At 48.6% G+C, this 25331-nt stretch overlaps 1 protein-coding gene across 1 annotated transcript in view; it reads right to left on the minus strand.

The window, feature by feature from the left end:
* The window catches only part of LOC144151455 (uncharacterized), a 106961-nt gene that overhangs the window by 59787 nt on the left and 21843 nt on the right, over positions 1 to 25331 (minus strand). Inside the window, exon 6 of the mRNA XM_077682505.1 lies at positions 3024 to 3149. Within this exon, the coding sequence (XP_077538631.1) occupies positions 3024 to 3149 (126 nt within the window). The remainder of the gene's footprint in view (positions 1 to 3023; positions 3150 to 25331) is intronic.

A 25331-nucleotide genomic window follows, 5' to 3' on the forward strand; every position in this document is an offset into this window, starting at 1 on the left:
TTTTTCCCCAACAGACGAGATTTCATCGAACCTTAGATTTCTTTTCCATTCTTCCTGCCAATTTCAGTGTAGGCAAAATATTGGTTCATTCTAAAAATGCGCTGCTTTGCAGGTCAGTTGCGCATTGTGGTCCTCTTTTAATACCGATAACAAAGAAGGCCGTCTTCGATTTTTGAAACTTTCACAAATTGAAGCAAATATTGTTCCCTATCACCGTCTTGAAAAACATGTTACACTATATTTGTTGTTTGGTAGCTGTAGAGCACTAAATATTACGTTGTAACAGTATTGCGGGGACGCACTAGAATAATCTGCAGGAACGTCTGAATACACCGTAAGGCGAGAAATGACCGGCACAGCTAAAAAATCAGGAAAGTGAAGTGGAAGTGGAAGTGGAAGTGGAAATTAACCGTGAATAAAGTACACAGTCCCTGAATATGATGTAAAATCTGTGGCTTTCTAGTGGGTGATTCGAGGACTATTCTACTGGTTGTGCCTAACTATGCAATTCCAAACGTGACCTTTCTAAAACAGCTGAGCTTAAAATTATTAAAGAATTAATTGCATTCGGTAGGACACAACACTCGTCAGAAGCATTAAAAAGGTCCTGATTTAACCGAGACGACAAATGATTCTTCTGTTCGCATTTTAGGCATTTCCATTGTCATATCGGGAACTCACACTCACTTCATACTGTCGTTCTTGAAACCGGTGTACAACCGTGTCTTCACTGCAACCTTGAGCCCACGACAATTTAGGTTCTCTGTGGCTCCATACGATGTTGCAAGGGAACTTAACACCGACGAGGCCGTATAGTCTTAGCAGGTGACAGTTTTTTATGCGAGTCTTAAACGTCCAATGCATGCTTCAAGTTTGTCGACCGTGGTTTGTGCTGATGCTGAGTATTCGGTTGCTGCTTCATGCGCGAGGATCAGACTCAACCTCTTTTTTTTCATGAACAATATTACAATGTCCTCTTGCTCTCGCCTATCGTAGGAATTCCAGCAAGTTTGTTTCCATTTGGCGGGGCTTAGAGATGACATTTCTGATCTCTGAACATGCCCGTTCTAAACATGCAGATCTAAACATGCAGATCCGAACATGCAGATCTAAAAGCTTTTTAAAGGTCCCCGTTGTTTATTACGACTGCATCTTTAATCGCGGTTATTTATTGTCTTAATGGCTGCTTTTCGTTTGTCCACGAAACTGAAGGATTATATGAGGCTGAAACGAACCAGGTAGAACAGCTGCCGCCCTTCAGTACTTGTCGCTTTCCACCGGAACATTTCTCCCCAGTGCTTCAAGCAAGCTGGATTTGAACATCTTGCAGTAGCGCGAACTCGACACGGACACAAGAAGAAACTAGACAGGTGGCAGTGCTTTCCTCCGTCCATTTTTTTTTCTCGCGTCAGTTTCAGGTAACAAGAAACCAGTTCCAACTACGCCAACTGGTGATCTTCTAAAGCTGGACTGCGTTGGCGCATTTCCGAAACACAGTACTAGTCTCTTCCCAGAGGTCTGGGGGTCATCTTAACAGTTCTGTTAATTTGAGTCAGCCTACACGGGGTACACGTAATACCAGTGAGAGGTGCATTAATAGAAGCATCCAGAAAATGTGAGTGCGCTAGCTGGTGCAATGCACTTGGCAAGCATTTCTACAACGTGTTAAAATGTGGTGTACTTTATTCACGGTTGATTTCAAGAACGCATGTTCACCTTCATTTCACTTTCCGGATTTTTTAGCTCTAACGGCCATTTCTGGCCTTGCGGCGCTCTATGACGTTTACTACAGACCACTCCAGTACATCCCCGCAATACAGCTACAAAGTCACATTTAGTGCTCTACAGCTGCAAAACAACAAAGACCGTGCAACATATTCTTTAAGCCGGGGATTTAAAACAATGTTGGCTTCAATGTCTGTAACTTTTAAAAAATTTCAAGATGGCCTTTTTTTACATCGGTTTCCTAAGACAAAAATACGCAACTGACCTTCAATGCAGGGCATTGTTCATAATAAACCACTCTTATGACATACACTAAAATTGGCCCGAGGAATGGAAAAGGATTAAGAAATAATACCTGAAAATATTATCTCCCTCGCTTGCCTAGCCACAGAAAAACGGGGCCCGACATTTTGGCAATCTTCGAAAAAGTGTCAGGTTTATTTTTTTATTGAAACTAATTTTTTTGGAAATACAAATTAAGTCTGCGAACTCATTTGAAAGTATGCAAAGTCTCCGCAGCAAAACCTCTGCGGCAATGGGCTGCAATAGTTTGTGTTTTACAGCCCTAAAAGCTTCGAATTTTGCGCAACTGGTCCACCACACCTGCCACCAGGGGCCGCTTTGGGAATTTCTTTTAGGTAGGCAATTATATTTTTGTGGAAAGTAACTGCAGATATGTTTGCCCTGTTAAAAAAGGCTAAATATTCAAATTTCGTAAAGAGTAAGAGTCAACCGGACACGCCTGTCCCATCTCTCGAGAAAACACCCTGCCTCTTTTTCCGGTCGCCATTCACCACAGCACAGCTGAACCTAGAGTTCATTCAATCGCGCATCAGGCAGCATGCACTGACTTTTCCAGCTTTTTTAACAGGGAATTATTTTTTTCCGGGATTCGCGAAGACTTCGCTGAAGTCATATCCGCCACCTAAGTAACGCCTGTACAACAAAGCACGCGGCCTTTACAGGGTGCACCCCTGCACACAGGGTCTTCTTGGGGGAAAAACCTTTAGTACTAAACAGTACGTTATACTTAGGTTTGTTCGTTCTCGGGTTTTATATTTTAACACAAAAGTGTTTTATGCCGCGATATCTTAAGATTTCACTGACGTCATATCCGTCACGGAAATGACGCCAGTACTCCTTTGCCGAAGCGACATGGGAGCAGGACGCCGCCCGCCAAGCACATTCACAACACGGCCGCCGACCCGCAAATCATGCTCAGGTGAAGATTTCGCTGCACATATCACTTTAGTGTTTTAGCAATTCCTACAACAGAGGAATCAACCACAGTTTTTTACCTCTATCAATCTCTCCTGGGCGGGGTGCAGTCGCAGCGTGTGGGCCTCGGCGTACGCGGCAGCCTTGGGGCACACGATGTCCCCCTTTGGTAGAGGGGGTTTACCTCTTGGCGGAAGTGTCGGATTCTGGAAACAAAATTCCCTGTCTGCTTAAAGACCAGCATTCTCACAAAAGCTGAACAACTGTCAGCCCCAGCTTCACAGGCACACATTGTGGGAATTGCGGAGTCCCCGTGGATCGAAACTTCTACAGCTGCACAGGCACAGCTGAGCTAGTCGGTCACAGCTGAACGTTAGCCTTGGTAGTTGGTAGGGCTCCACGCTCAGCACCAGCGCAATGGAAACGGACAACAGCACTGCTTCTCTGCCCTCCTTGCTCTTGTCTCATTCGCCTTGCCCTGATCTTCAATATTGCACAGCTCAGTTAAATAGCCTACAGCTCCGTAATTAGTGCTAGCGCGTAAACGCCTTCTGCAAAATACGGGGTGCTCCTAAGCCAACAATGCCCGCAGCGGACAGCCTCAGAAGGATTGTCATGGGGGTGTCACTTCTTTCTGGCCGACAGCAAAGGGATGCATGTAAGTTTTACTTGTGCTTCACGGTAACAGCCGTGAGTACGGGTGGTCATTGTATTAATGAGCATGCGGCTATTTTTCATGTTCGCACGGGCGTCCCAACATCGTGGCTTTTCTAGGTTCACCGTGGGTCCAATACAAGTATCCAGAAATATTCCAGCGTGATGCTGCTAAACGCGGCCCTGCAGCTGTCGCCACCCTTGAAGCGCTCTAGGATGTTGGTGTAATTGGGCGGAGATTTTTTATATTTTTACCTATTTACTTAAACTGGCCACTGCACATTATATATTTAAAGACTACTTGATTATTTAGTTGGTTAGTTGGTTGGTTGGTTGGTTGCTTAGTTAGCTAGTGGAGGTTGGTTAGTTGTTTGCTTAGTTAGTTGCTAAGTTGGTTGGTTGGCTAGTTGGTTAGTTTGTCTGTTAGTTAGCTGGCCAGTTAGTCTTTCGGCCAGTTAGTTGGTAGGCTGAACTTAAACAACAGCGCAAATGACAAGGACTAGAAAAGAAGCACAGACAAGCGCTGTGTGTGCTGTCTGTGAACCAAATGGCCCCAGTCGAGACGCTAATTCAGTTGGTAGGCAGGCTATTTATATGGTTAGTTAGTCTTTTAGTTATTGGGTGGTTAGCTCGTTAGTTAAGTAGTTGGTTGGTTAGTGAGTTGGTTAGTTCGTTCAAATGTCAATACTGGTCGGTCAGTTGGTCAGGTAAATAGTCAGTCGGTCGGTCAGTCGGTCGCTTGGTTGCCTGGTTGGTTAGTTGGTCGGTCGGTCGGTCGGTCGGTTGGTTGGTTGGTAAGTGTCAAGTCAAAATGCCATTTATTGCGGCCGCGAGTCAGAGTCCAGCCGACGGCTGCAGCTAACAAATGGCGTCACAACAAGAAGCCCGCCCTGGCCATGAAGCCCAGCCCGTACCGGAAAACGCTTCGATGGAACCATGCGTCGCCATGTCGCTGTAGTTCGACGAGTCAGTTCCTAAAACTGGTCATCCTGGTCGCGAGTGTCGTCTCTTTGACATTTATTGCGAAAGCGAGTCAGAGTCCCGCCGCTGTCTGCGGCTAAAACGTGGCGTCGGAAGAAGCAGCGCACTCTCGCTCCAGGGACGAGCACCCGTGAACCCCGGCATACGTGAGTGCATGAACGCCTAACCTGGTACATAGCGATATGTATCAATATGGGCCTCGATGGGTCTCTGGAGTGTTTCTCGAGAGTGAAGGCCAGTTTTAAGAACTGACGCGTCGACCTACAGTGACATGGCGACGCACGGCTCCATCGAGGATATTTCGGGTACGGGCTGGGCTCCATTGACGGAGCGGCTTCAGTTCTACTTTGAAGCCAATGGCATCTCGGAGGACACTGGACAACGTGCCGTATTGCTGACGCTTTGCGGACCGATTACGCACGAGACGGTAAAAGCATCGGTGGCGCCCTAAAGACCGAGCGAAGATCCTTTTGAGGAGATCGCCTCTCACCTGCGAAAACACTTCGACCCAAGGCCTCCGGAACTCTACAGTCGGGGTCGTTTCCAGCAACGCGACCAGCTACCAGTCGAGTCGATCACGACATACGTCGCCGCCCTTACGGCTTTAACGGCGCGGTGCAATTTCCGCACATCGTTGTTGGCCGGCGCGTCGCAAAAAGGCGGATTGGGGCTGCATGCAACAACGTTTGCCCTCGCTGTCATGATACGTTACAGATTCCTTTGCGGTTTGCGAGATGCTTATCTGCTACAACGTCTCTTCACCGAAAAAGAGCGGACGTTCCAAAAGGCGTTGAACATATCTCTACATTCCGAAAGTGCCAAGTTGCAAGACAAGAATGTCAAAGGCAGAGTCGCGGAGGTGAGCAAAACCGGTGCGAAGATGCCTGGGAAGAATCCAGCACAGATGACATCGGACAAGCCGTGCTACCTTTACGACAAGCATCGCAGCCCATATTACTGTGCACACGGATCATCAGATTGCCGTTTTTGTAGGAACGTTGGTCATGTTGATAAGGCGTACATAAAGGAAAACGCTAGAGACCACAGGGCTAGAACTCAGAGTAGTAAGCTACTCGCTGTCCTTCTACCCATTACGAGCAATATTGAGCTATGTCACCCAGACCAATGCGAGGACGTCAACCATGTACTGGCTGCATCTATGGCACCAAAGCACCTGGTTGAACTTCACGTTCATGGTGGGCACCTGGTTTTCAAAGCGGATTCGGAAGCCTCACACTCCATCATCAGCGAAGACACATTCCGCCGTGCTTGGCCGAAGAAGCCACCGTCTTTTTGGACACGCCTGTAGAGTCTCCGCACGTGGTCAGGAGTAAGCCTCCAAGCATTGGGAACTGCCATCATAGAAGTGCAGTGCAAAGTTGCGACCCAGAGCTTAGCCTTAGTGACTATGAAGAGATGTGGATGCAACCTCTTAGGCAGCAACTTTTTCGAGCTACTAGGCTTCAGTATCCATGGTCAACAGTCCCGGAGAGACGAAGCCAGAGCGCCCTTGCTTACTTGGAACACCCATTGCACCAGTGGCAGACTCTACATTTGGACTTTGCTGGACCACTCGAGGGACGAATATTCACGGTCATCGTAGACGCGTACACCAAATAATTGGAATAGCGGAGCTTCCCAAAACGTTACTTCGGCAATGGTCATCCTGGAGCTTCGCCGACTGTTTGCTACTTTTTGGAATTCCGGAAAAGCTCGTCAGCGACAACGGTACTGCGTTCTTCGCCGCCTAAATGACCACCTTTTGTCAGGGGAACGGTATTCAGAAACTCACAAGTGCTCCACACCATCAGGCAACTAACACCCAAGCGGAATGCATGATGTATGAACTTAAGCCGGCTCTACCGAGACAGGAAGGTACGAACGTCAACCTACGTTTGCCCAGATTCCTGCGTGAACAGCACGGCACTGTTATCTCGCCAACAGGGAAAAGCCTAGCACAACTGAAGTTTGGTCGAGAATTCCGTAAAAATATACAGTTACTGGTGCCGAGTAGTCCCAACGTTCATCCAGAACAATCCGACAATTTAAAAAAAGGATTGGCAGACGCAGCAAGTTTTCATGGAAACTTCAGCAATGGACCTCGATGGATTCCTTGCGGGCTCATCGTAGCGAAAAGGCTTCGCTTGTGGTTAGTCTATAGAAGTCGACTGGGCAGGTTCGCAGACATCTGAACCATGTACGTGTAAGGCGGACGGAGTACCCAGAACAGCCGTCGTCTTTACCGATGCCGTTAGCCCTAGAAACATCGGGTCCGGAACTAATTCTTTCTAGAGAAAAGCTAGCGCCCAGTGAAGTTGTCGACGCGGAAGAAAACACAGCAACATCTCGTCAGCAAGATTTTCCAACGGCGCACAAATCCACCGAGGAATAGACGTTGTCCTCCATGATATTGAGAAAAGAAATATCGGGGGATGGAGTGCTACATACTGCTTTGTACCGGGCTAGGCGTTCACGCGACCACATTAACGGGGTTGACGCGCTCACGTCCCTGGCACGAGAGCGGGCTACTAGTTCCGACGCCTTGTTTAAGCCGTAGCCCGCGATTGGACTTTGACTCGCTTCAGCAATAAATGGCATCGATACTTATACTAACACTTAGTTCATTCGTCAGTTAGTTAGTTTTTAGTTGGTTATTTGGGTAGTTTGTTTGTTTGTTATTTAGTAAGTTTGTTTGTTTGTTTGTTTGTTTGTTTCTTTGTTTCTTTGTTTGTTTGTTTGTTTGTTTGTTTGTTTGTTTGTTTGTTTGTTTGTTTGTTTGTTTGTTTGTTTGTTTGTTTGTTTGTTTGTTTGTTTGTTTGTTTGTTTGTTTGTTTGTTTGTTTGTTTGTTTGTTTGTTTGTTAGCTAATTAGTTTGTTAGTAAGTTGTTACTTACTTAGTTAGTTAGCTCTAGCCATTAAGTAAGATAGATAATGAGTGAGTAAGTTGTTAATAGTTAGTTATTTCAGGGCAAGGGGCAGGTAAACAGACACCGCACTTACTGAAAAACTTCAACTTCACTTCCGTATCTTTCATCCCTTTATTCGATGTAGCCTACCAACAGCATTATTACCAGCCGCCAAACTACGCTGGAAAAGCCTTCCGCATGTTCGGCAAGGAAGGACGAACTCAAGAAATTGAAAGGGTCACTATACACAACGAGTTCGGGAAAGCTAGCTAAGGATATACTATGCAATGCTTCCCACTGTCACACAGTGGATGAAGACGATGAAACTGGTGTAAACTGTTTACGGGAGGCGATGAGCCAAGGGGTGCTAAAAACATCTAAAGAACCCAATGTTTTAAATTATTCAATTACTATCGAGTAACTCTTTTCCATCAACCAATAACGTTAATCAGTAACGGGATGAAATTCGCAAAAATACCATGTTGGGCGTTCGATATTTTTTGTACGAAAACATTTAATGGCTCATTGAGTGATGTCGACGTCGTCGTTGGAGTTGACGTTGACGTCGGAAGTCGAAAACGGCGTTCGCGCTTCCCATCGCACGAGCTTTGCCCTAATAAACGCACAAGTTAAGGGACGCGCTTCTAGGCCACGGAGAGGACTGCGCAGAGCCACGTGGAAAGGGGAGCGTGCAGCTGTGGCGTGGACTGCGATTGCCCGGTGGTAGCGACACGCTATATCGAGCACGTGTCCGCTGACCTCACCCAGCCGATCAACAGTCACCAAAACTCGCAGCGCAAGACTGAAAGTATAGGCCAGCAGTGTTCAGTTCGATATTGATGCTTTTACGTTCAAAAAAAAAAGAAATTCTTGGGTCTCCACGACGTTTTCCGATTTTCTAGTGAAGTACGAAGCTACGAAATGTTCTTACCATTGTTCAAGGCACTCCCTGACCCGCTTGAATCTTGGGAGTACGGATACGGACAGAACACGGCGCGTGTGGCACTACACCTTAGGCTGTCGTCTGAGCGCGGTGTACGTACAAAATTAGCTTGGATCCTGCCCGGTTTTGGGGGGAATAGCATCCGGCGTACCGCGCGGATCCTGCTGCTTCTGCTAAGGTTACAAACAAACACGTACAGAAACGCAGCTGCGTTTGTTCAATGCACCTGGGATCTACACGCACTATTTTTTGGGCAAGTACTGAAATGTGGTTATTTTTATTACTCATCATGTGGAAGCACCTGACTCGGCAGTTGGTCGGCAAACCTTCGGCCTACCTCCCGTTTCTGCTGTACATTACAGGAAAGAGGAGTGTGCCAGAGTTGTTTTTACTGTAGCACACATCCGGCAGAAGCACGTGATGCCCGCAGAAATCCCATCTGTTAGGCAGCTATGCAGATAGAAAATGATTATGCGCAGCCATGAAGAGAAAACACAAGTTTGGTTCATTCGAAAGATTGCCTCGTTAGAGCCATACTGATACCACTTTTAACACAAACTTCGTTCAAATAAGCTACATAATTAGGAAAAAAGGGAATGAACATGCGACCCACCAGCTCAATTCCCGCAACAGAACGTATGATGTCACACGAGAATGCTCTGGGATTGGCGGAGGCCGGCAAAAGCAAACTCAAGTTAGGCAGGGCTTACCAGTTTGCATAGTGAACTATATGCCCGTTAAACATACTACACATTCCTTTTATGACACTAAGAACGGTGGAGTAAACGGTTGAAGTTCCGAATCAACACGCAAGCGTGTATGCCAATGCGTACGAAACTACCGCCAGCCGAACTCGACATCTCGCCGTCGCCACCGTCGCACAGACGAATTTTCGGGTTTGAGGCTCTTCGGGGCCAACGAACCGTCCCAGCACGCACAGCCGCGACCTTGCTTGGTATCGTAATCCCTTCACAGGAGGTTGGCCGTCATATCGCCAACCAGCAAAGGTAAAAATAGAAACGAGGGGAGTAAGGAACAGAGAGAGGGAGAGAGAAGAAACTTTATTTAAGAGTCGCTCGTTGCGAACTCCACATTGGACGGAGGTGGTTCCCTGTTCCCGTAAATTCATATGCTGCTCTCGCCGCCTGGCCCCTGGTGACCAGTAGTAGCTGATCCTCCAGGGCGGGGCTGGTCAGCAAGATCCTCCATCTCTCGTTAAAGGGTAGAGTGGGGTTGGTGGGGCGAGACTCGGGTAAGGGGGGCGGGTTCTTCGGGCTAAACCTACACTCTCCTATCATGTGCTGGAGAGTGCCTAGTTTTTTACAGATTGGGCAAGCTTCTTCGAATTGGTTTGGGAACATGCGGTTGAGTAGACGGGGGTGCGGAAAGGACTCTGTCTGGATTTGCCGGTATATCGTTTGCTGTTCCTTCGTGAGTGCTGCGTGGGGTGCTGGTAGCGTCCTCCTGTCGTGCCTGTAATAAGTGGTTATTTCCCTGTAGGTAAGCAATGGTTGGTTTTTTGCCTCTGCTGTGGACGTGGCCCGGTAAGCCAGTGCTCGGGCCTGCTGGTGGGCAAACTCGTTACCCTCCACCGCAGAATGGACCGGTACCCACACTAATTCTACGCTTTCCTTCGGAGGTTTTTTCTCTTTGAGCACTCGGAGGGCCAACCGGGACACCCAGCCGCACTGGAAGCTTCTGTAGGCTTGCTGGGAATCCGTGACCACCTTGGTCTTGTCCGGTAGAGTAAGGGCCAGAGCAATCGCCAGCTCCTCTGCCTCTTCAATGCTCTGAACTACAGCGGATGTACACGTCAGCAGCTCTTTCGTGGTTTTCACCGTTGCTGTTGACCGGTTCGTACCGTCATTCATGGAGGCGTCCGTGAAAATAGCCCCTTCTTCTTTTGCGAGAAGCCTGTTGAGAGCACGAGCTCTTGCCTCCCGACTGCCGCCATGGTACGCTGAGTTCATGTTCTTGGGGATGGGCTTGGATTTGATGGCTTCCAGCCATTCATCTGGCAGCTGGTCTCTGTCCTCAGATAGCGTCACCTTCCAGCCGATTTTCTGCAACATGCGTCTGCCCGCTTTTTTGGCTCAGCCTTTGTTTCTGATTGGCGAGATGGGCTTCAATGAGCTCGTCGACCGAGTTATGCAAGCCCATTTCCAAGAGTTTGCATGTAGACGCGCTCATAGGAACTCCAATAGCTTGCTTGACGGCTTTGCGGATGATGACGTCCAGTACCTGAGTGTTCGCTTTGTTCAGGAGGAGGTAAGGTGCTACACATGTTATTCTGGTTACCACAAAGGCTTGGACGAGCCTAAGTGTGTCCCTCTCCTTGAGGCCTCGGGTTCTTGACGCCACCCGTCGGAGCATATGAAGGATTTGTTCCGACGTGCGCTTTAGTTTCGCAACGGGTATAGATGCCCTGTTGTCGGCCTGGATGACTAATCCGAGAATATTTGTGCTAGGGCGTGGGAGGATGTCTTCGCCCTCTAGGCTGACTTTTATGTCCTCTTTTTGTTTCTTAGGCGCCCTTGGCCGGGTGATCACCAGTGCTGATTTAGATGGGGAGCATATAAGGCCACACCCTTGGCGAATTTGTCCACAACATCTGCGGCTGCCTGCAGCGTGTCTTGGATCCATCCTAAAGAGCCTGCTTTCGTCGTCCAGAGCGAGATATCGTCGGCATATAGCGCATGCCCCAATCCTTCGATCGCTCCGAGCGCTTTTGGCAGGCCCAGGAGTGCCATGTTGAACAAAAGGGGTGACAAGAGGGAACCCTGGGGGGTCCCCTGGCTACCCAGTTTCACAGGAGGGGATACCTCTTCCCCCACTTTGATTCTCGCCTGGCGGTCAGTCAAGAAGTCCCGTACATAATTGTAAACCCGTTCTCCGCATCCGGTGCCCTGGAGGTTCGACAGGACGCTGGCATGAGAGACGTTATCAAATGCGCCCTTGAGGTCAAGCGCCAAAATGGCTCTGGGCGAATGTCTCGTAGCCTGCTTCATGACCTCCCCTTTTTTTTGTAGCAACACGTCCGGCGTTCCGAGGCGCTTTCGGAATCCAAACATGGTATCCGGCATCTGATCGGTGCTTTCTAGATGCTTTTGCAGCCTATTTAGCACCATCCGCTCCATCACTTTACCCACACAAGACGTGAGGGAAATGAGCCTTAGATTGTCAATGTGCGGAGACTTTCCGGGCTTCGGTATGAACCTGATCTCTGCCTCCTTCCATCGCCTCGGTAGGTTGCCGCTCACCCAGGCCTCGTTCATGTGCCGCAAGAGATCCTTCCTTGCTCTGTCGCTCAAGTTTTTAAGCAGCCTATACGTGATGGTATCTGGACCCGGGGCACTATTCTGACGGCTCTCGGCAATTGACACCTTAAGCTCAAAGTCGGTGAACGGTTTGTCCAGCGTCTCGTTGGGTGCTCCCCGATAAGATCCTGGCCGCTGTACATTCCTGTCCGTCTTGAGGTATTTGTCTCTAAGATCCCCAAAGAGCCTCTTTACATCGTCATTATAATTGTTCAACGTTCTGGTCATATTTCTGTTTGTCTCACCCTTGCTTGTCACGGGATCTATAAGGTGTCTAAGGAGCTGCCACGTCTTGCGAGCCGATAGAGTTCCCTGAAGTTCGTCGCACAGGCTGAGCCAGCTCTCCCTGGATAGCTCCGCAGCGTATTCCGCAGCCTGTTTGTTGACTTCTTGGATTTTCTTGCGGAGCTTTCTATTGTGTCGCTGCCGTTTCCAGCGTTTGGTCAGACTGCGCCGAGCTTGCCAGAGATGTGCCAGTTTTGCGTCGACACGTGGGGTTTGCGTGGGGTTGCAATTCTCTCGGTGTGTTTTTCTACCAAGGTGATTTGCTCCTCTTCCCAGTGCTCGTAGGGCTTGCTCTCCGTCGTTGTCTCTTCTACCCCCTCCTCCTGCTCCTTCCTAAGGTTGTCCAAGATTGTTATTCATGCTATTCCGAACTTCGCCTTGAAGGCGGGGCCCCTTACTGTGATCTTGAGGACGTCGTGGTCGGACCCCAAGTTCACTCCTGTGTTTTGCCACGAAGCGTCCAGGATACCTGCCAAGAGCGACAGGTCAGGCGTGGTATCTCTGGCAGAGCTAGTGCCCATTCGTGTTGGAGTGCCTGGTTCATTGAGCAAGGCCAAATTGTGCTAATGCATGAGACTAGCTAGTTGCCTACCTCTTTTCGAGCAGAATTTGTAGCCCCACGTAGTATGCGGCGCATTGAAATCGCCAAGTACGAGCAAAGGTCTATAGCCAGCTTTGTCCATGGCATCCTGAATTGTCCCCGCTAGGTCAAGGTCCTTCTTGGAAGGTCTGCAGTACATATTGAGTATAAAAACGTTGTGTACACTTCCTATACCTTGGCTGTGGATTTCAATCAAGGTGTGCTCGCACCCTCTTTCTGTTGTTGGATGTTGTGTAGCCGCTATTGTGTTCCGCACCAGCACTGCTGTCCCTCTTTCCGTCAGATCGACGTACGTTACGAAGCCCGAGAGTTTGGGTTTCTTGTTTGTTTCCTGCATGACCAAGATGTCTGGTTTGCTGTCGAGTGAGTCCACATATTGTTGTAGCTCACCTGACTTGCCTCTAAAGCCACAGCAATTCCACTGGAGAATTGTCGTGGTCTCAGTTGGCTTTTTAATAGGATGCCCCATCTTGATTTGGGGTGAGGCTACTGGTTGTGTGACCACCCTCAGATCCCGTCTTGGCATACGGTACCCCCTTCCTTGTCTTTTGCGTCAGTAGAAGCTGATTAACGTTGGCTTCAAGCCTGTCTATCCTAGATATCTTTAAGGTCATTTGCGTCACCAGTTGTGATACCTTGTTTGCGAACTGCGCAATGGTGCTGTTCATTTCTTGCATGGGATGCACCCACTCTGGTTCGTCCTTTGTGGCTGACATTGGTGACTTTTGGTGTTCCGGCTGCTCTGGCTGGATGTCCCGCTTGGGTACCTTTCTCCTTGCGTTGGTGTCCGTCCGTTGGCTACAGCTCTCAGTCTCGCTTTTATTTAATATCGATCGATACATTTCACTTAGATTTTCTATTTGTGCAGTTAGTTTAGCAATCTGCTCATTTTGTTTGGCTACCAATGACTTCAATTGTTCGCACTCTTTACATTGCTTCTGAGGCTCTTGCAATAATGGGGGAAATTGGTTGTCATCTATGATGGAGGATCTGTCTGACCAGCCCACCTGTTTTAGGTTGCTCCTCGCTGGTGTCTTGTTCCTGGATTTTGAGCTGGACCTCGACTGCTGTCTGCTGCCGTCAGCGACATGTGTTGAACCGGTGTTGGAGGTACTCCTCCCCTTTCGTCTTGGAATCGCCGATCGGTCCCTTCGACTTTGGCTCGAAGACCGGTCCCGCCTCGACAGCCGCTGCTGCTCCACCGACGCTTTCTGTTGCAGGCCTTGTTGCGACTTCACCTGATGTTGACCTTGCGCCTGTCGTCGCTGCTGCTGCTCTCTCCGGCGAATAACGTACGGAGTGACGAAGCGCCTCGAACATCCTTTGGCGCCCGTATCATGAGCGCCTTCGCACAGGGAGCACTTTGCCACGCAGGTGTGGTCAGGACCTGGGTCGCGCTTACCGCACTCGTGGCAGGCGCGTGTTCCTGGGCGTGGGCAGGCCGTGTTACGGTGGCCAACCTCGTAGCACACACTGCACACTGGTACTGTTTTCTTGTGGAGTGTGCACCGGTGTGCCGTTCCGTAGAAGTAGACGCAGCGGGGAACTTCTGACCCTGCGAACGTCAGGATCACAGTAGTTGACTTTTCCCCCATCCGCCTTGCTGCGTACAACTCGAAGCCGTCCTGCTCGATGTTTTCAATGATTTCTTGAATTGTGAATTCTTCCGGAAGGAACAGAGAGCAGCAACGAGATAGTGCCACTCATCGCACAGGTTTCGGTATGGAGGTCGTGTTGGCTTGCTGCTGTCGTTACGAGCTCGTTTACAGTTTACAACCACTGAAAACTTCAGTTTGTTCGAGTACTTTACAATGAAATTTCGTTGCTGCGTTTTGAAATGCCCATGTAGTACGGGCAAATCGTCGAGGGAGTGCGACATCCCCGCCGGTGAGGAGATCTCCTTTCATGTGCTGCCCAACGACGAACCTCGGCGAAGCAAGTGGCTACGTTTTGTAAACTTTGCAAACGGAGGAGAAAGAGAGCTAAAGGAAGTGCGAGTGTGCTCGCTTCATTTACGAGGAAGTGATTACGGCAGGGACCCTTACGTTAGCTCACTCCTGGGACATGCTGGCGCTCGTCGCCGACTTCGTCAAATCGCCGTCAAAGCGCTCTGACCTTGGGGGGGAAAATGCCGTACACACCGCGCATTGACGCTCGTATCTTTCTGGTCGGAGCAGAGAGCTCGCGCGAACGGCTTTCCATACACGACACCGGCCAACTGGCATAAGCGATACTGCTACTGCAATTGAACTATTATTAACCGTAATAAAAATACGGCACATACGTACCAGCCTGTATTCGTCCGTCGCGACGGGGCTGACGAGGCAGCGGTGCCGACGGCTGGGCTTTCGTCTGTTTTCGTCTGTTGTGGCTATCATGGTCGCTTTCCGGTCCATCCGCGTATCCCACAACTCCTGCCGCTAGTGCATTTCGAATCATTGAGCGTTCAAGTGGTGTGTAGTTGTTAAATGCAAGCGGGAGATTCTCGGCGAGAGTTTTGTTCTCCGGATCAGGCGATTCCATGACTAGGGCTGCGGGTGCACTAGGTTTTACTAGTATTTTTAAAATGGCCGCCGTCTCGGTTTCGGCACGAGTTCCGGTTCCTGTTTGATTCCCGCGTGTGGGTGCTATATGGAGTCGACATACTAAGTATTTGTTTCATGGACCGGCTCGAATGACGCCATTGTTCACGTCACGAAATGTGCAATTTAGCGGGAGATTTAAAATTTTTGCTTAAATTGCCTTATTTCTCAGTGAATAAAGCATCATTTGCTTCTGGGAAAGCGCTTAGGGTACTATGAAACACCTAATCTTTCGAATAAAACAAACTTTTGTTTTCTCTTCATGGCTCCTTTAACGGCAGGATGCTATACCAAAGATTCTATTTTATCAGAGCGTCAGAATTGCGCGTTGCCCGCGTCGCACAAGCATTTTTTGCTGCTTCGTCGCCGCGAATCCATTCATATAGGCTATCCACTTCAACCTCACTAACCAGGAACGAAAGAACAACCTGACAAAAACTAAAAATTAAAACAATAATTATAAAAACAAAAATGCATAATTTTCCCTTTACACTTCTCCTCAACAAGTTTCACGACACTGCACACAATAGCCCCGGCGGTTTGCTTTGAATTTTTTCACCCGCAGGGCGCGAGTAGAGCGATTTGTCAGGAGCAGTCGGTGGGCCTCCCGTACAGTTTCATAAAATGGGCACCTGGAAAGGAATCCCGCGCTCCGGTCGCCCTCGCTGATGGGGGAGGTGCATGGAGGAAGGGCGGTAATTCTTCATTTCGATTGCCACTTTGTGACGCACGAAAATCGTACAGATTGAATTGCAGAGCCAGTTTTGTTTTCTTCTATTGATTCATTGTATAGTTTAACTCGCCAATGCTACACAGGCGATGAGGCGCTCCGTAGCGTCCGGAATAATTTGACCACATCGGGATCTTTAATGTGCCCCGAAATCTCGAACACACGGCGCTTTCGCTATTCATCTCCATTAGAAAATCGGCCGCCCCGGCCGGGAATCGAACCCGCGTCCTTGGGCTCAGCAGCACAACGCCTTAGTCTGTTTTAGTCTAAGCCATGCTTGGTCGCCTTTGCAACTGCGATGTCGCTCATATGCGGCGCGTCTGGAGAAAGCGTCAGAAAATAAGCTGTCCTGTGAACTCAATGTCGCACGCGTGGTGGGGATGTTTTAAAAAGTACCTGTGCAGCCATATTTGGCTAGAAGTGGCAGCATCAAGTACAGCACGTCACCTTTCTGTTACTCTTTTTCTCTCTTCTGTTTCTCCCCGTCACCACGTGTGGGCGTAGCTTAGTCGTTAAGACGACGGACTCTCGCTCCGCTTTTCTTCGGGCCCAGGTTCTACCTGGAATACGCGGGGGCGGCGTCCCCAACGCAGCAGCGTCGGTCACGTCCGGCTAGAGCGGCGGACGCCACCCCTGTAGCCCGACCGTGCGTCGGCAGTAAGAAAGCGGAGAGGAGCGTCTTTCGAAGGGTGAGGAGGAGGGGCACGCGCGACTACTGCGTCATCTCTCTCCCTCCCTCCAACCCTCACTCCTGTTTTATGTGTCGACTCCAAAAAGCGACCTCCCCATCCCTGGCCCCTGAATCAAAACCACCGTCTGTTTCCCCCGTCTCCACGTTTGGGCGTAGCTTATTCGCTAAAACGACGGGCTTTCGCTCCGCTTCTCTTCGGGCTCAGGTTCGATCCTTGGCGGTGCCAGTAGTTTTATTTAGCCTGATTGGGAGTTTCTTGTGGCGCACACGACAAAGCAGTTGGCTGGAAGAGGTAGAAAGTTTTGCTTTAAAAAGTCAAAAACAGTAAAATAAGGGGAAGGTAATGACAGAGCGTAAATAGGTGCGCCCAGCGTTACGACACTGTAGACGGTAGAGTTCAGTGATTTCATCAAATTATTACTTATCGCACCTTCCGTAAGACACACCGACACACATGACAAGAGAAGAAACCGGAGTGTTCCCCCTTCCTTCCTTTTTCACCCTCTCCCAACGACGACCATTGTGTTTTATTGTCTTTAATACGTAGACTCTTCTCGTGTTTTATGCACATCTGCATTTGCGATTTCTTTGAAGCCGACTTCGACGTGAGCGCAGCGAGTAGAGGCCCACTTAGTCGAACTTAGCGCTCCGAAAGTTCTGCACTGTTAATTGGCGCCTCCGATACATTAGCACTTGCTCTTCGGGCTGATCTGCGCGCACAGTGCCTAATTTAATTATCTCGCTCCTACATATATTCTCTTTGTGCTTCAGCGGCCACGTGTCAAAACCAACGCCTCTCGGCGAGCTCATTTATATTTGTACGTAGCTTTCCTCTCGCTTCCACTTGTCCTGTGCCGGGAAGAAGTTTGGCCAGAGTCACGTTTTCGCAAATGAAGGGGCCGTCGTAGTAAAATTGGAAATACGTGGTTTGGCTCCCATCTGCGCTTTCCTTTGTGTGGCTTAGTTCCGTCTTTTGCTGCGCTCTGTGCGCTTTTCAAGTGCCCGTGCATTCGTGCATAACCAAATTGTCCAAAAAACCTTTCGAGATTGTAGCCTACGTGTCATTTGTCTTCATCTAGTGCATTTTCGCAACGTTGTCCTAGGTCTTTTTTTTTTCTTACATTAGAGATTCGGAAGTTCGTTTCGTTTATCTGCCCATTTTACGTTTAGGTTGCTTATATTCGGCATAAAATACATGCATCCCAATCAAACCAATCTTCGCATATTAGAGCGCGAATGTGCAGGCGATTTCAGCGCATACTTAAAAACGTACGGTAATTTGATGTCAGCATTAGAGATCTAACCCTGGTTGGACTGTTTACGAAGTAGGAATTGCAGCTACGATTGCTTTTCATTTTAAGGTACGACGGTCGGGCTCTACGTGCAAGTTTTGTAGAGGATTAAAAATTCCAGAAGGCGAATTTTGCTGTGAACTAATTATGACAAGTGAATAAAAATGGCTCGACGGTTTTTATACCACGTGCGTCAGACCTTGGATTAAACACATATAAATGTCAAACACTCGTTTCAAAGCCGGGCCGGATTCCTAACCGCTGAAATGCTAAGAAATAGCACCACTAGCGCCATCTTCCGGCCTTACTTCAAATTTTTTTCACGAAGCGCGGTATTCAAACCACCCACGCGGGCGCTCAACACGGATTAAGAACGACCAGACGGTTTTCTTTCGTTTAGGAATATTACAAGCCCGAAAATATGTAGAGGCAAAGGCACCTGAATTTTTGAGCACAAGCTCTTCAAGCAAATATAAATCAAGGTGCAGTCCATGCCGTCTTCTGCTTCCAAATCAGGTACACGAGTGCGATAACAGCAGGCGATAAATTCATTCTTGCGTTGCAATAAGAAAAACAGGCGTACCGATTTTTTGTAGGTCGGAATTGAACTCAGTACCTGGCAGGTTGCTTTTATGCGTTCTTCATTCGGCGGCAGGCAGACATTTCATAGCTGCGATCAACGGTTCTTTTTTGTGTTCTTTTGCCACTTCCCGAAGGATGTTTCTAGCTCAAGTTTAATTCCGATTCTGTCTCTCTATGTTTCTACTATTTTTTAGCTCATTGTCTACCACCGTAGAAGTCATGGTTCTATTCTTAAGTTGGAGCAGATGCAGAGCGTATTTTGTGAATTAGATGAGAAGGCACAATCGGATCACTGTGGGCCTACAGGAGTATTTTGAGCATGATAATTGCAAAAGTTGCAAAGCAGCTGCGCCCGAATAGATTATATGGGTTGCTAACAATACCCGTAGCGGTGGCTCAGTGGCTAAGGTGTTCTGCTGCTGAGCACGAGGACCCGGGTTCGATTCCCGGCCGCGGCGGCAGCTTTTCTCATGGAGGTGAAAAGCAAAAACGCGCGTGTGTTCGAGATTTCGGAGCACGTTAAAGATCCCCAGGTGATTATTCCTGAGCCCTCCACTACGGCGCGCCTCATCGCCTGCGAAGCGTCGGCGTGTCAAACCCCACAATCAATCAACGAAAGGTTGCTAAAAATGGCGATTAGTCCAGGCATCCAGTCATAGCAACACAGCAAGAAACGACGCAACCAGAGAAGGATAATGACGATGATAATGAGAGGTCAATCACAGTACTGGGCACGTTACTGCGGTGGCTTTACTTCTGTGGACTGCGAAGCGTCTACCTCAGAGGGGAAATATGATTTCAAGTCCGGGTTTCGGCTACATTCCCAAACTACGTAAAACAGGGAGTCTGAATTTCCACATAATTTGTATTGAGGTGAATGTTGGTTGGGGAACTGCATATGAAGTCGAAGTGCACGAGGAAACGTGTCTTTTATTCGTTTTTTAAGTTATCCAAATGTCGAACCTTCTTTTTAACACGATGGTGTTTTATGTCGGGGTCCACCAAGATCTCACTGACGTCATATCCGTCACGGAAATGACATCGCCAGAAAAACTACGATTGACGCGGCCATAGAGTTTTATACTAATATATACTAGAGAGAAATCTGTCGCTGCAGTCGCGGGGTGCCATCGCCGCTAACGACGTTCCTAGCCTACTTGGCTTAGCTAGCCATATGGCTTCTTTTTTATCTCGAAGCCAAAATCAACAAAAAAAGGGCAACATTTTTTTCTTGTTCATCGTGCACGAAGATTCTACGTAACCACTGACAAATTATTCATTTTGGAGGTTCAATTTTATAATAACAACACAAATTTGATGAACCTTCTGCAGTAATATTGTAGCTTATAGCCAGAGCCAACTTTTCAGCCTGTTCATGAGCCACGTCAAGGACAAGTGGAACGTCCCTGCCTGGTACCTGGTACATGACGGAACACTCGCCGAAGCGCGGCTCCCCTAGACAGTGGCGCCAGATTTCCCTCTATACTCCGTTTCATACATCAAGTGCAACGCTGTGAAGGCTGCGCAATTAGTCCGCAAAGAAAGCATCTGTATTGCTCCGCGCGGTTTTGTAGCCGTGTGGTCTAACGGGTCGCTCTGGAGAGAAGACGCCGAATTTTAAAGTACATGAGTTCGAAACCGCGTTCCGACCTTTCTTTTTATTTTTTACCACATCTTCTGCGAGTTCAATTCTAAATCTTATTTCGTTCCCAGTAACTTGAACACTACGCGCATGCGGAAATGAACTGCACGTATGGGTTCATTGGATGCATACCGTGCTCATTTGTGCGGGCTGAAAGAAGCTCGCACCGATGTTTGACCAGCAATGGTATGTTTGTCGCGATTCTGCAGCATTGTCAGTTTACCCCGTTGATTCTAGCGAGAACTTTGTGTAAGAAAAACACGTTAATTCATTTATTAGTTAGCACAGCTGCTCCAACAGGTGCTCAGTTTCAACTTTCGTTTTCGCCGTTGCCCTGATGCTCCACTTCCTTCTGGACCTCTCTTAAACCCGGCATGTTATTGATTATACCGGGCCGCCAGCAGAGCAACTGGTTCAATTTTTACAGAAACAGTTTGGGACCGACTTAGCCACTGCACTGTGGAGTAGCCCGAAGCACTTGGTGCCAATAACGTATCATTTGGTATTCATGGTAAAGGCCAGAAAGCAGATTTCTGTACCTTAGAATACTGATTTCTGGCACAGAAACGCATAATACAAATTTTAAATTTGTTATTCGCCCCTTTCCAGTCCGAATATATGCAACATTTTTGTGAATTCTTGCGCGTGATTTATTATGTTTCTTCACTACAATGTTTCACCCCGGATGCATGAGTTATCTTTTCTTTTATGATTGAAAAGAGAGCTCTTTAAGCTAGGCTCTTATTCGCAAGAGAATCATGGATAGGTCAATTGTTTTTGCTTACGTTACCCTGATATGGCCTGTTTTTCTGCGTTAAGGAAATTTCTATGGTATATATTAATGCTGCGACAAAAAACAGTACTAGAGCATGAGTTAGAGATTTGTTGCCATACATAACTACATATAGGGGCAATACGGATTGTGTGTGATACACAAATATTGCAAGAGGAGGCTGACTTTCGCGGTTTAAAAAACAAACTTTATTTATATGAGAGCACTCTACGTCGATTTCCTGGTAGGTTCCGACTTCTTTCTTTCGCTCCTTTCTTCCACACAGTTTTTGCAGAAGTTACATGACTGTTCCGGCTGTATACAGTTCACGACCGAACAGGACAGCACTACAATTTAGTGTCTTTCATAGCACGGGTCACTTGGTGACGTTTAACCCCACATACAAAACCACACGACGAGGAAACACAGTTTGCTTTGTCGCGGTAACAAAGCCTTCTCGGGGAATCGGCTCAGCATGAAGCAGCGGGAGCAGGCTGGATAGAAAGGTGTCCACGCTCCAGCTCTGCCAGTTGACCCTCGTGAACAAAGCCGCCACTGACAGGTCACACATTCCTGGGAAGTTCATCAGCGATTCCCCCCTGCCCTGTCTTCGGAATTCCTTGATCGCCCGCAGGTACCTGCGGCGGCAGACAATGATGCCAGTATTCCGTATTCTCTTATCATACGTGAAGCCCATGTCCTTCATTAACCTCCACAAGGTGGTTTTCGTGAAGTTCGAAAAATCGTCGTCTTCGTTGTCAGCCTTTCGCACACTGTCCAGTGTCGGGATCCCCCTCTTGGCGTACCGTGCTCTGCACTTTCAGACGGATGGCATGGACTGTGAAACTGTCATGCTTGACGGTTCGCGTGGTCTTCTCTTTAGAGACACCAAATTCCCACGCAGACACTCCGCCTTTAATTTTGCCCCGGTACGGGGAGATACTCCGGTGTCCTCGCTCACAACACTCAGTACTTCCTGCACACATTTTGCCGGGAAACGCATCATGGTACGGGCGTACACATTTGCAATTACTTGCTTGGCGTTCTTTGACAACTTTGATGTGCAAACCCTCGAAAAAATGCGTACTGGAGGCGCGGTCGAAGCGCGAGAGCTGGACGCCATTTTTTCAACGCTGCCTCAAAGAGTAAACAAAAAACGGCGTTCAAGGTTGCGCGGAGAGCGAAAACCTGATACGAAAGCGACAAACATAAAATACAAACTCGCATATTTCGGTCGTTTTGTACGGCAACACGGCGTTTTTTGTCAAGCTGATGAAAAATATTTATGCTTTAAGGTTGCCGGTGAAGCATTTACTGTTTCTGGCTCACCGCAAGCAACCCACTACTTTTGGTCGCGGAAGCACGCAGCGCAAACAAGAGCGCTAGCTTTGACAGCGTTGCACTTGATGTATGAAACGGAGTATAGTATACAGTGTGTTGCGACGATAACTGGAACACTTTAAAAATTTTTCCTGAGTGATTCGCTGCTCTGTTCAGGCTCAAACTTCACACAAAGGTCGCATTTTGTGGTCTATTTTGTTTGACACCGGGAACAACAACGGTAGTTACCTGTTTATTCTGAAAATAAATAAAAACGATTTTCGCCTATGGGAAAATGGCGGCAATTTGGACGTGCGAGCCCGAAAACCGGGTTTTCTGATCGTCTGTTAGCTCATTTCTAGGTGCATTTTCTGATCGTCTGCTGCACCATTTGGCTCCGTACGTGAATCCCAAACATGCGTTTCACTCTGCAGGTGGTTCCGTCGTTCCAACATCAACTTGCACTGGCTCGCACGTCCAAATCAGCGGCCATTTTCCCATAGGCGAAAATCGTTTTTATTTATTTTCAGAATAAACAGGTAAGTACCGTTGTTGTTCCTGGTGTCAAACAAAATAGACCACAAAATGCGACCTTTGTGTGAAGTTTGAGCGCGAACAGAGCGGCGGATCGCTCAGGAAAAATTTTTAAAGTGTTCCAGTTATCGTCGCAACACCCTGTATATCAGTATCACTCTATGGAGGCGGCGGCGCCGTGATTCGACCCACGGACTCTTTCGCCGCAACGGGAGGTACGTAAGGCGCTCCCAGCTGTGGTATGAACAGACGCGTGAATAGGACGACGAACGCGCCTTATATCCTTCCCTCCAGATGGTTCTGTGAAAGGCGAAGCGAAGTAGTGCATCATGAGGCTATTGAGCGCCAACAGTTGGCGCTTGGGAGGAGGGTGCGGGGGCCCATACTGTCGTGACGTGCCGGTTTAGGTTGCGCTCTAGATGTGGGACGCTGATGGAGTCATCGGTCTCGAAGGGAATCTTCTGCAGGTATGCAGCGAGTCGAAAACTATCGTCGCTGCCTCGGTCTGGGTGGCGTTTCTTCCGCTACTTGAAAGGTAGCTTTAAGGATGGTTGCGCCGGTGAGGAATTTGTGTCTCGGTGTTACGACTGCCACAATTGCTCCCTTGTGCTTACAACTTGCTGCGTCCGTGTAAAGAGTCCCTTCTTCTTTACCGCACATTTTCTCTAGGGCTTGAACCGCGGCCTATCTTCCCCTTTCTCTAACCCCAACCTCGAGCAGTGGGAGACTTCACTGCCCAGTGCACACGTTGCTCGCCGACAAGGCCATGGTGACGGAGAGGCCGGAACGTGCAAGGACGACGCTTGGACTTCTGGACTGATAAGCCACCCCCCCGCACAGACATTCCCAATAAAAGCTTTGCTTCCCCTCTCTAGCTCAGCGTCAGATATGAAACGGATTCAGAAGAAAATGCTAGGAAACACAAGACTACGGCGCAGTAAGCAAACCGGCGGACGTCCGCTGCCGCCACGGAGCAAGAATATGTAGGTGGTGAGATGGCTCATTGCGGCAAGCGTGGGCGAGCAACCAGGTAATGTCACAATGAAAACTAGGGCGGACTACAACGCTTTGTAGCTGCGTCAGCGAAGGAGAGGGTGGCGGCACCTGATGGACAAAGTGAGAGCGCCCACATTTCATTCCCAGGCTGCGCAGTGAAATGTCGATTACGACGGCGGCGAAGTTTCTCCTCCCGCTTTTGACGTTGTCTGGCCGCTCTAGGAAGCCTCGTTTCCGCTCCTGTCTCGTTCATGGTCCGTGGCTGCAGCTAAAACCACAACCAGTGGACAAGAACCGCAACCGCCGAGACGCGAAGATTGAAGTAACATGCCATCCATATATTCCGTTAGTGACAAATACGCTCTTGCAACATAAGATCACGCAATCAGGACAGACCTACCATCCGACAGAGTATCGCACCGCTTGAAATGAAACCTAACGCTTTTGCAATACGGGCCCACACGTAAGCACTCTCAAGTGCTGAACTAGCAGCGGTACACGATGGGATGGCCGCAATACTGCCTATTGTCCAGGCAGGGCCATACTGTCGACTAATAATACGCACAGACTGTATACGCAAGCCATCCACGACATACGCCGCGTAACACAAGCTACAGCGTTCGCAGATGCCATTCACCACTTAGCACGGAGCACTCTACTGCAGATCCGCATAGAATGGGTACCCCGTTCAGCTGTACCCGGCAGTAGGGAGGCAGACACGGCTAGTCACCCGCATACCTTGATGCGACCACTGCCACTTTTCCCCGAAGATCCAAGTGGAAACCTGGCACAACAGAAGGAAATTCTCCGGCGCACCACGCGAGCCCTCATACCCCCGTGTGGTTCAAACCTCCCTGGTGACTTAACTCGCCGAGAGGAGGTTGCGCTTCGGAGAATACGCGTTGGGATGGCCCTTACGCCGTCTGTGGCTGCCTCTTGGCCATCGCAGTACCGCGGCCCATACGAATCTACCTGCCCATTCTGCGACTCCGCCGTACAGAATGTGAATGTGCAGCATCTTCTGTGTACCTGCCCCGGACTGCATCAGATCCGATTACGGCACCTTCGTGCAACCGGCCTCCACCCTGGCCGCCCTCCAGACCTGCAGCGCTGGGTTCATGGACCATTTCATCGGCACCTTCTGGACTATATACGAGAAGCAAACTTGTTCGTGTACCTGTGAATCCTGCACCGTTATGCCGCAGGGCATAATTTCGAATTAAAAAAAAAGTGTCTACGTGAATTTTTCTCTTACAACCTATTGAATTATTTTGCTGTTTGATGTATTCTTGTCAGATTATTGTTTCCATTTCTAAGCTCGCTTCGAAATTTCTTTCATACAGTATTGTGAATATTAATTACAAATTGTATATTGCTGCCGGCTAAGACGTTATATTTGGTTACGCCAATGATGGCTCATCCCCTGATTGGCTATGTCTCTTTCGGAAAGTATCATCATCATTATTGTCGTCGTCATCATCATCATCATCATCACCACACCAGTGTAGCCAACGCCATCCGCACAACGGCCGTAAAATGGAAGCCAACGAACGGGCCCGG

Source organism: Haemaphysalis longicornis, unplaced genomic scaffold (genome assembly GCF_048455015.1).
Source record: "Haemaphysalis longicornis isolate Haplotype H1 unplaced genomic scaffold, Haemaphysalis longicornis Haplotype H1 scaffold_9, whole genome shotgun sequence".
Classification (NCBI taxonomy): Eukaryota; Metazoa; Arthropoda; class Arachnida; order Ixodida; family Ixodidae; genus Haemaphysalis; species Haemaphysalis longicornis.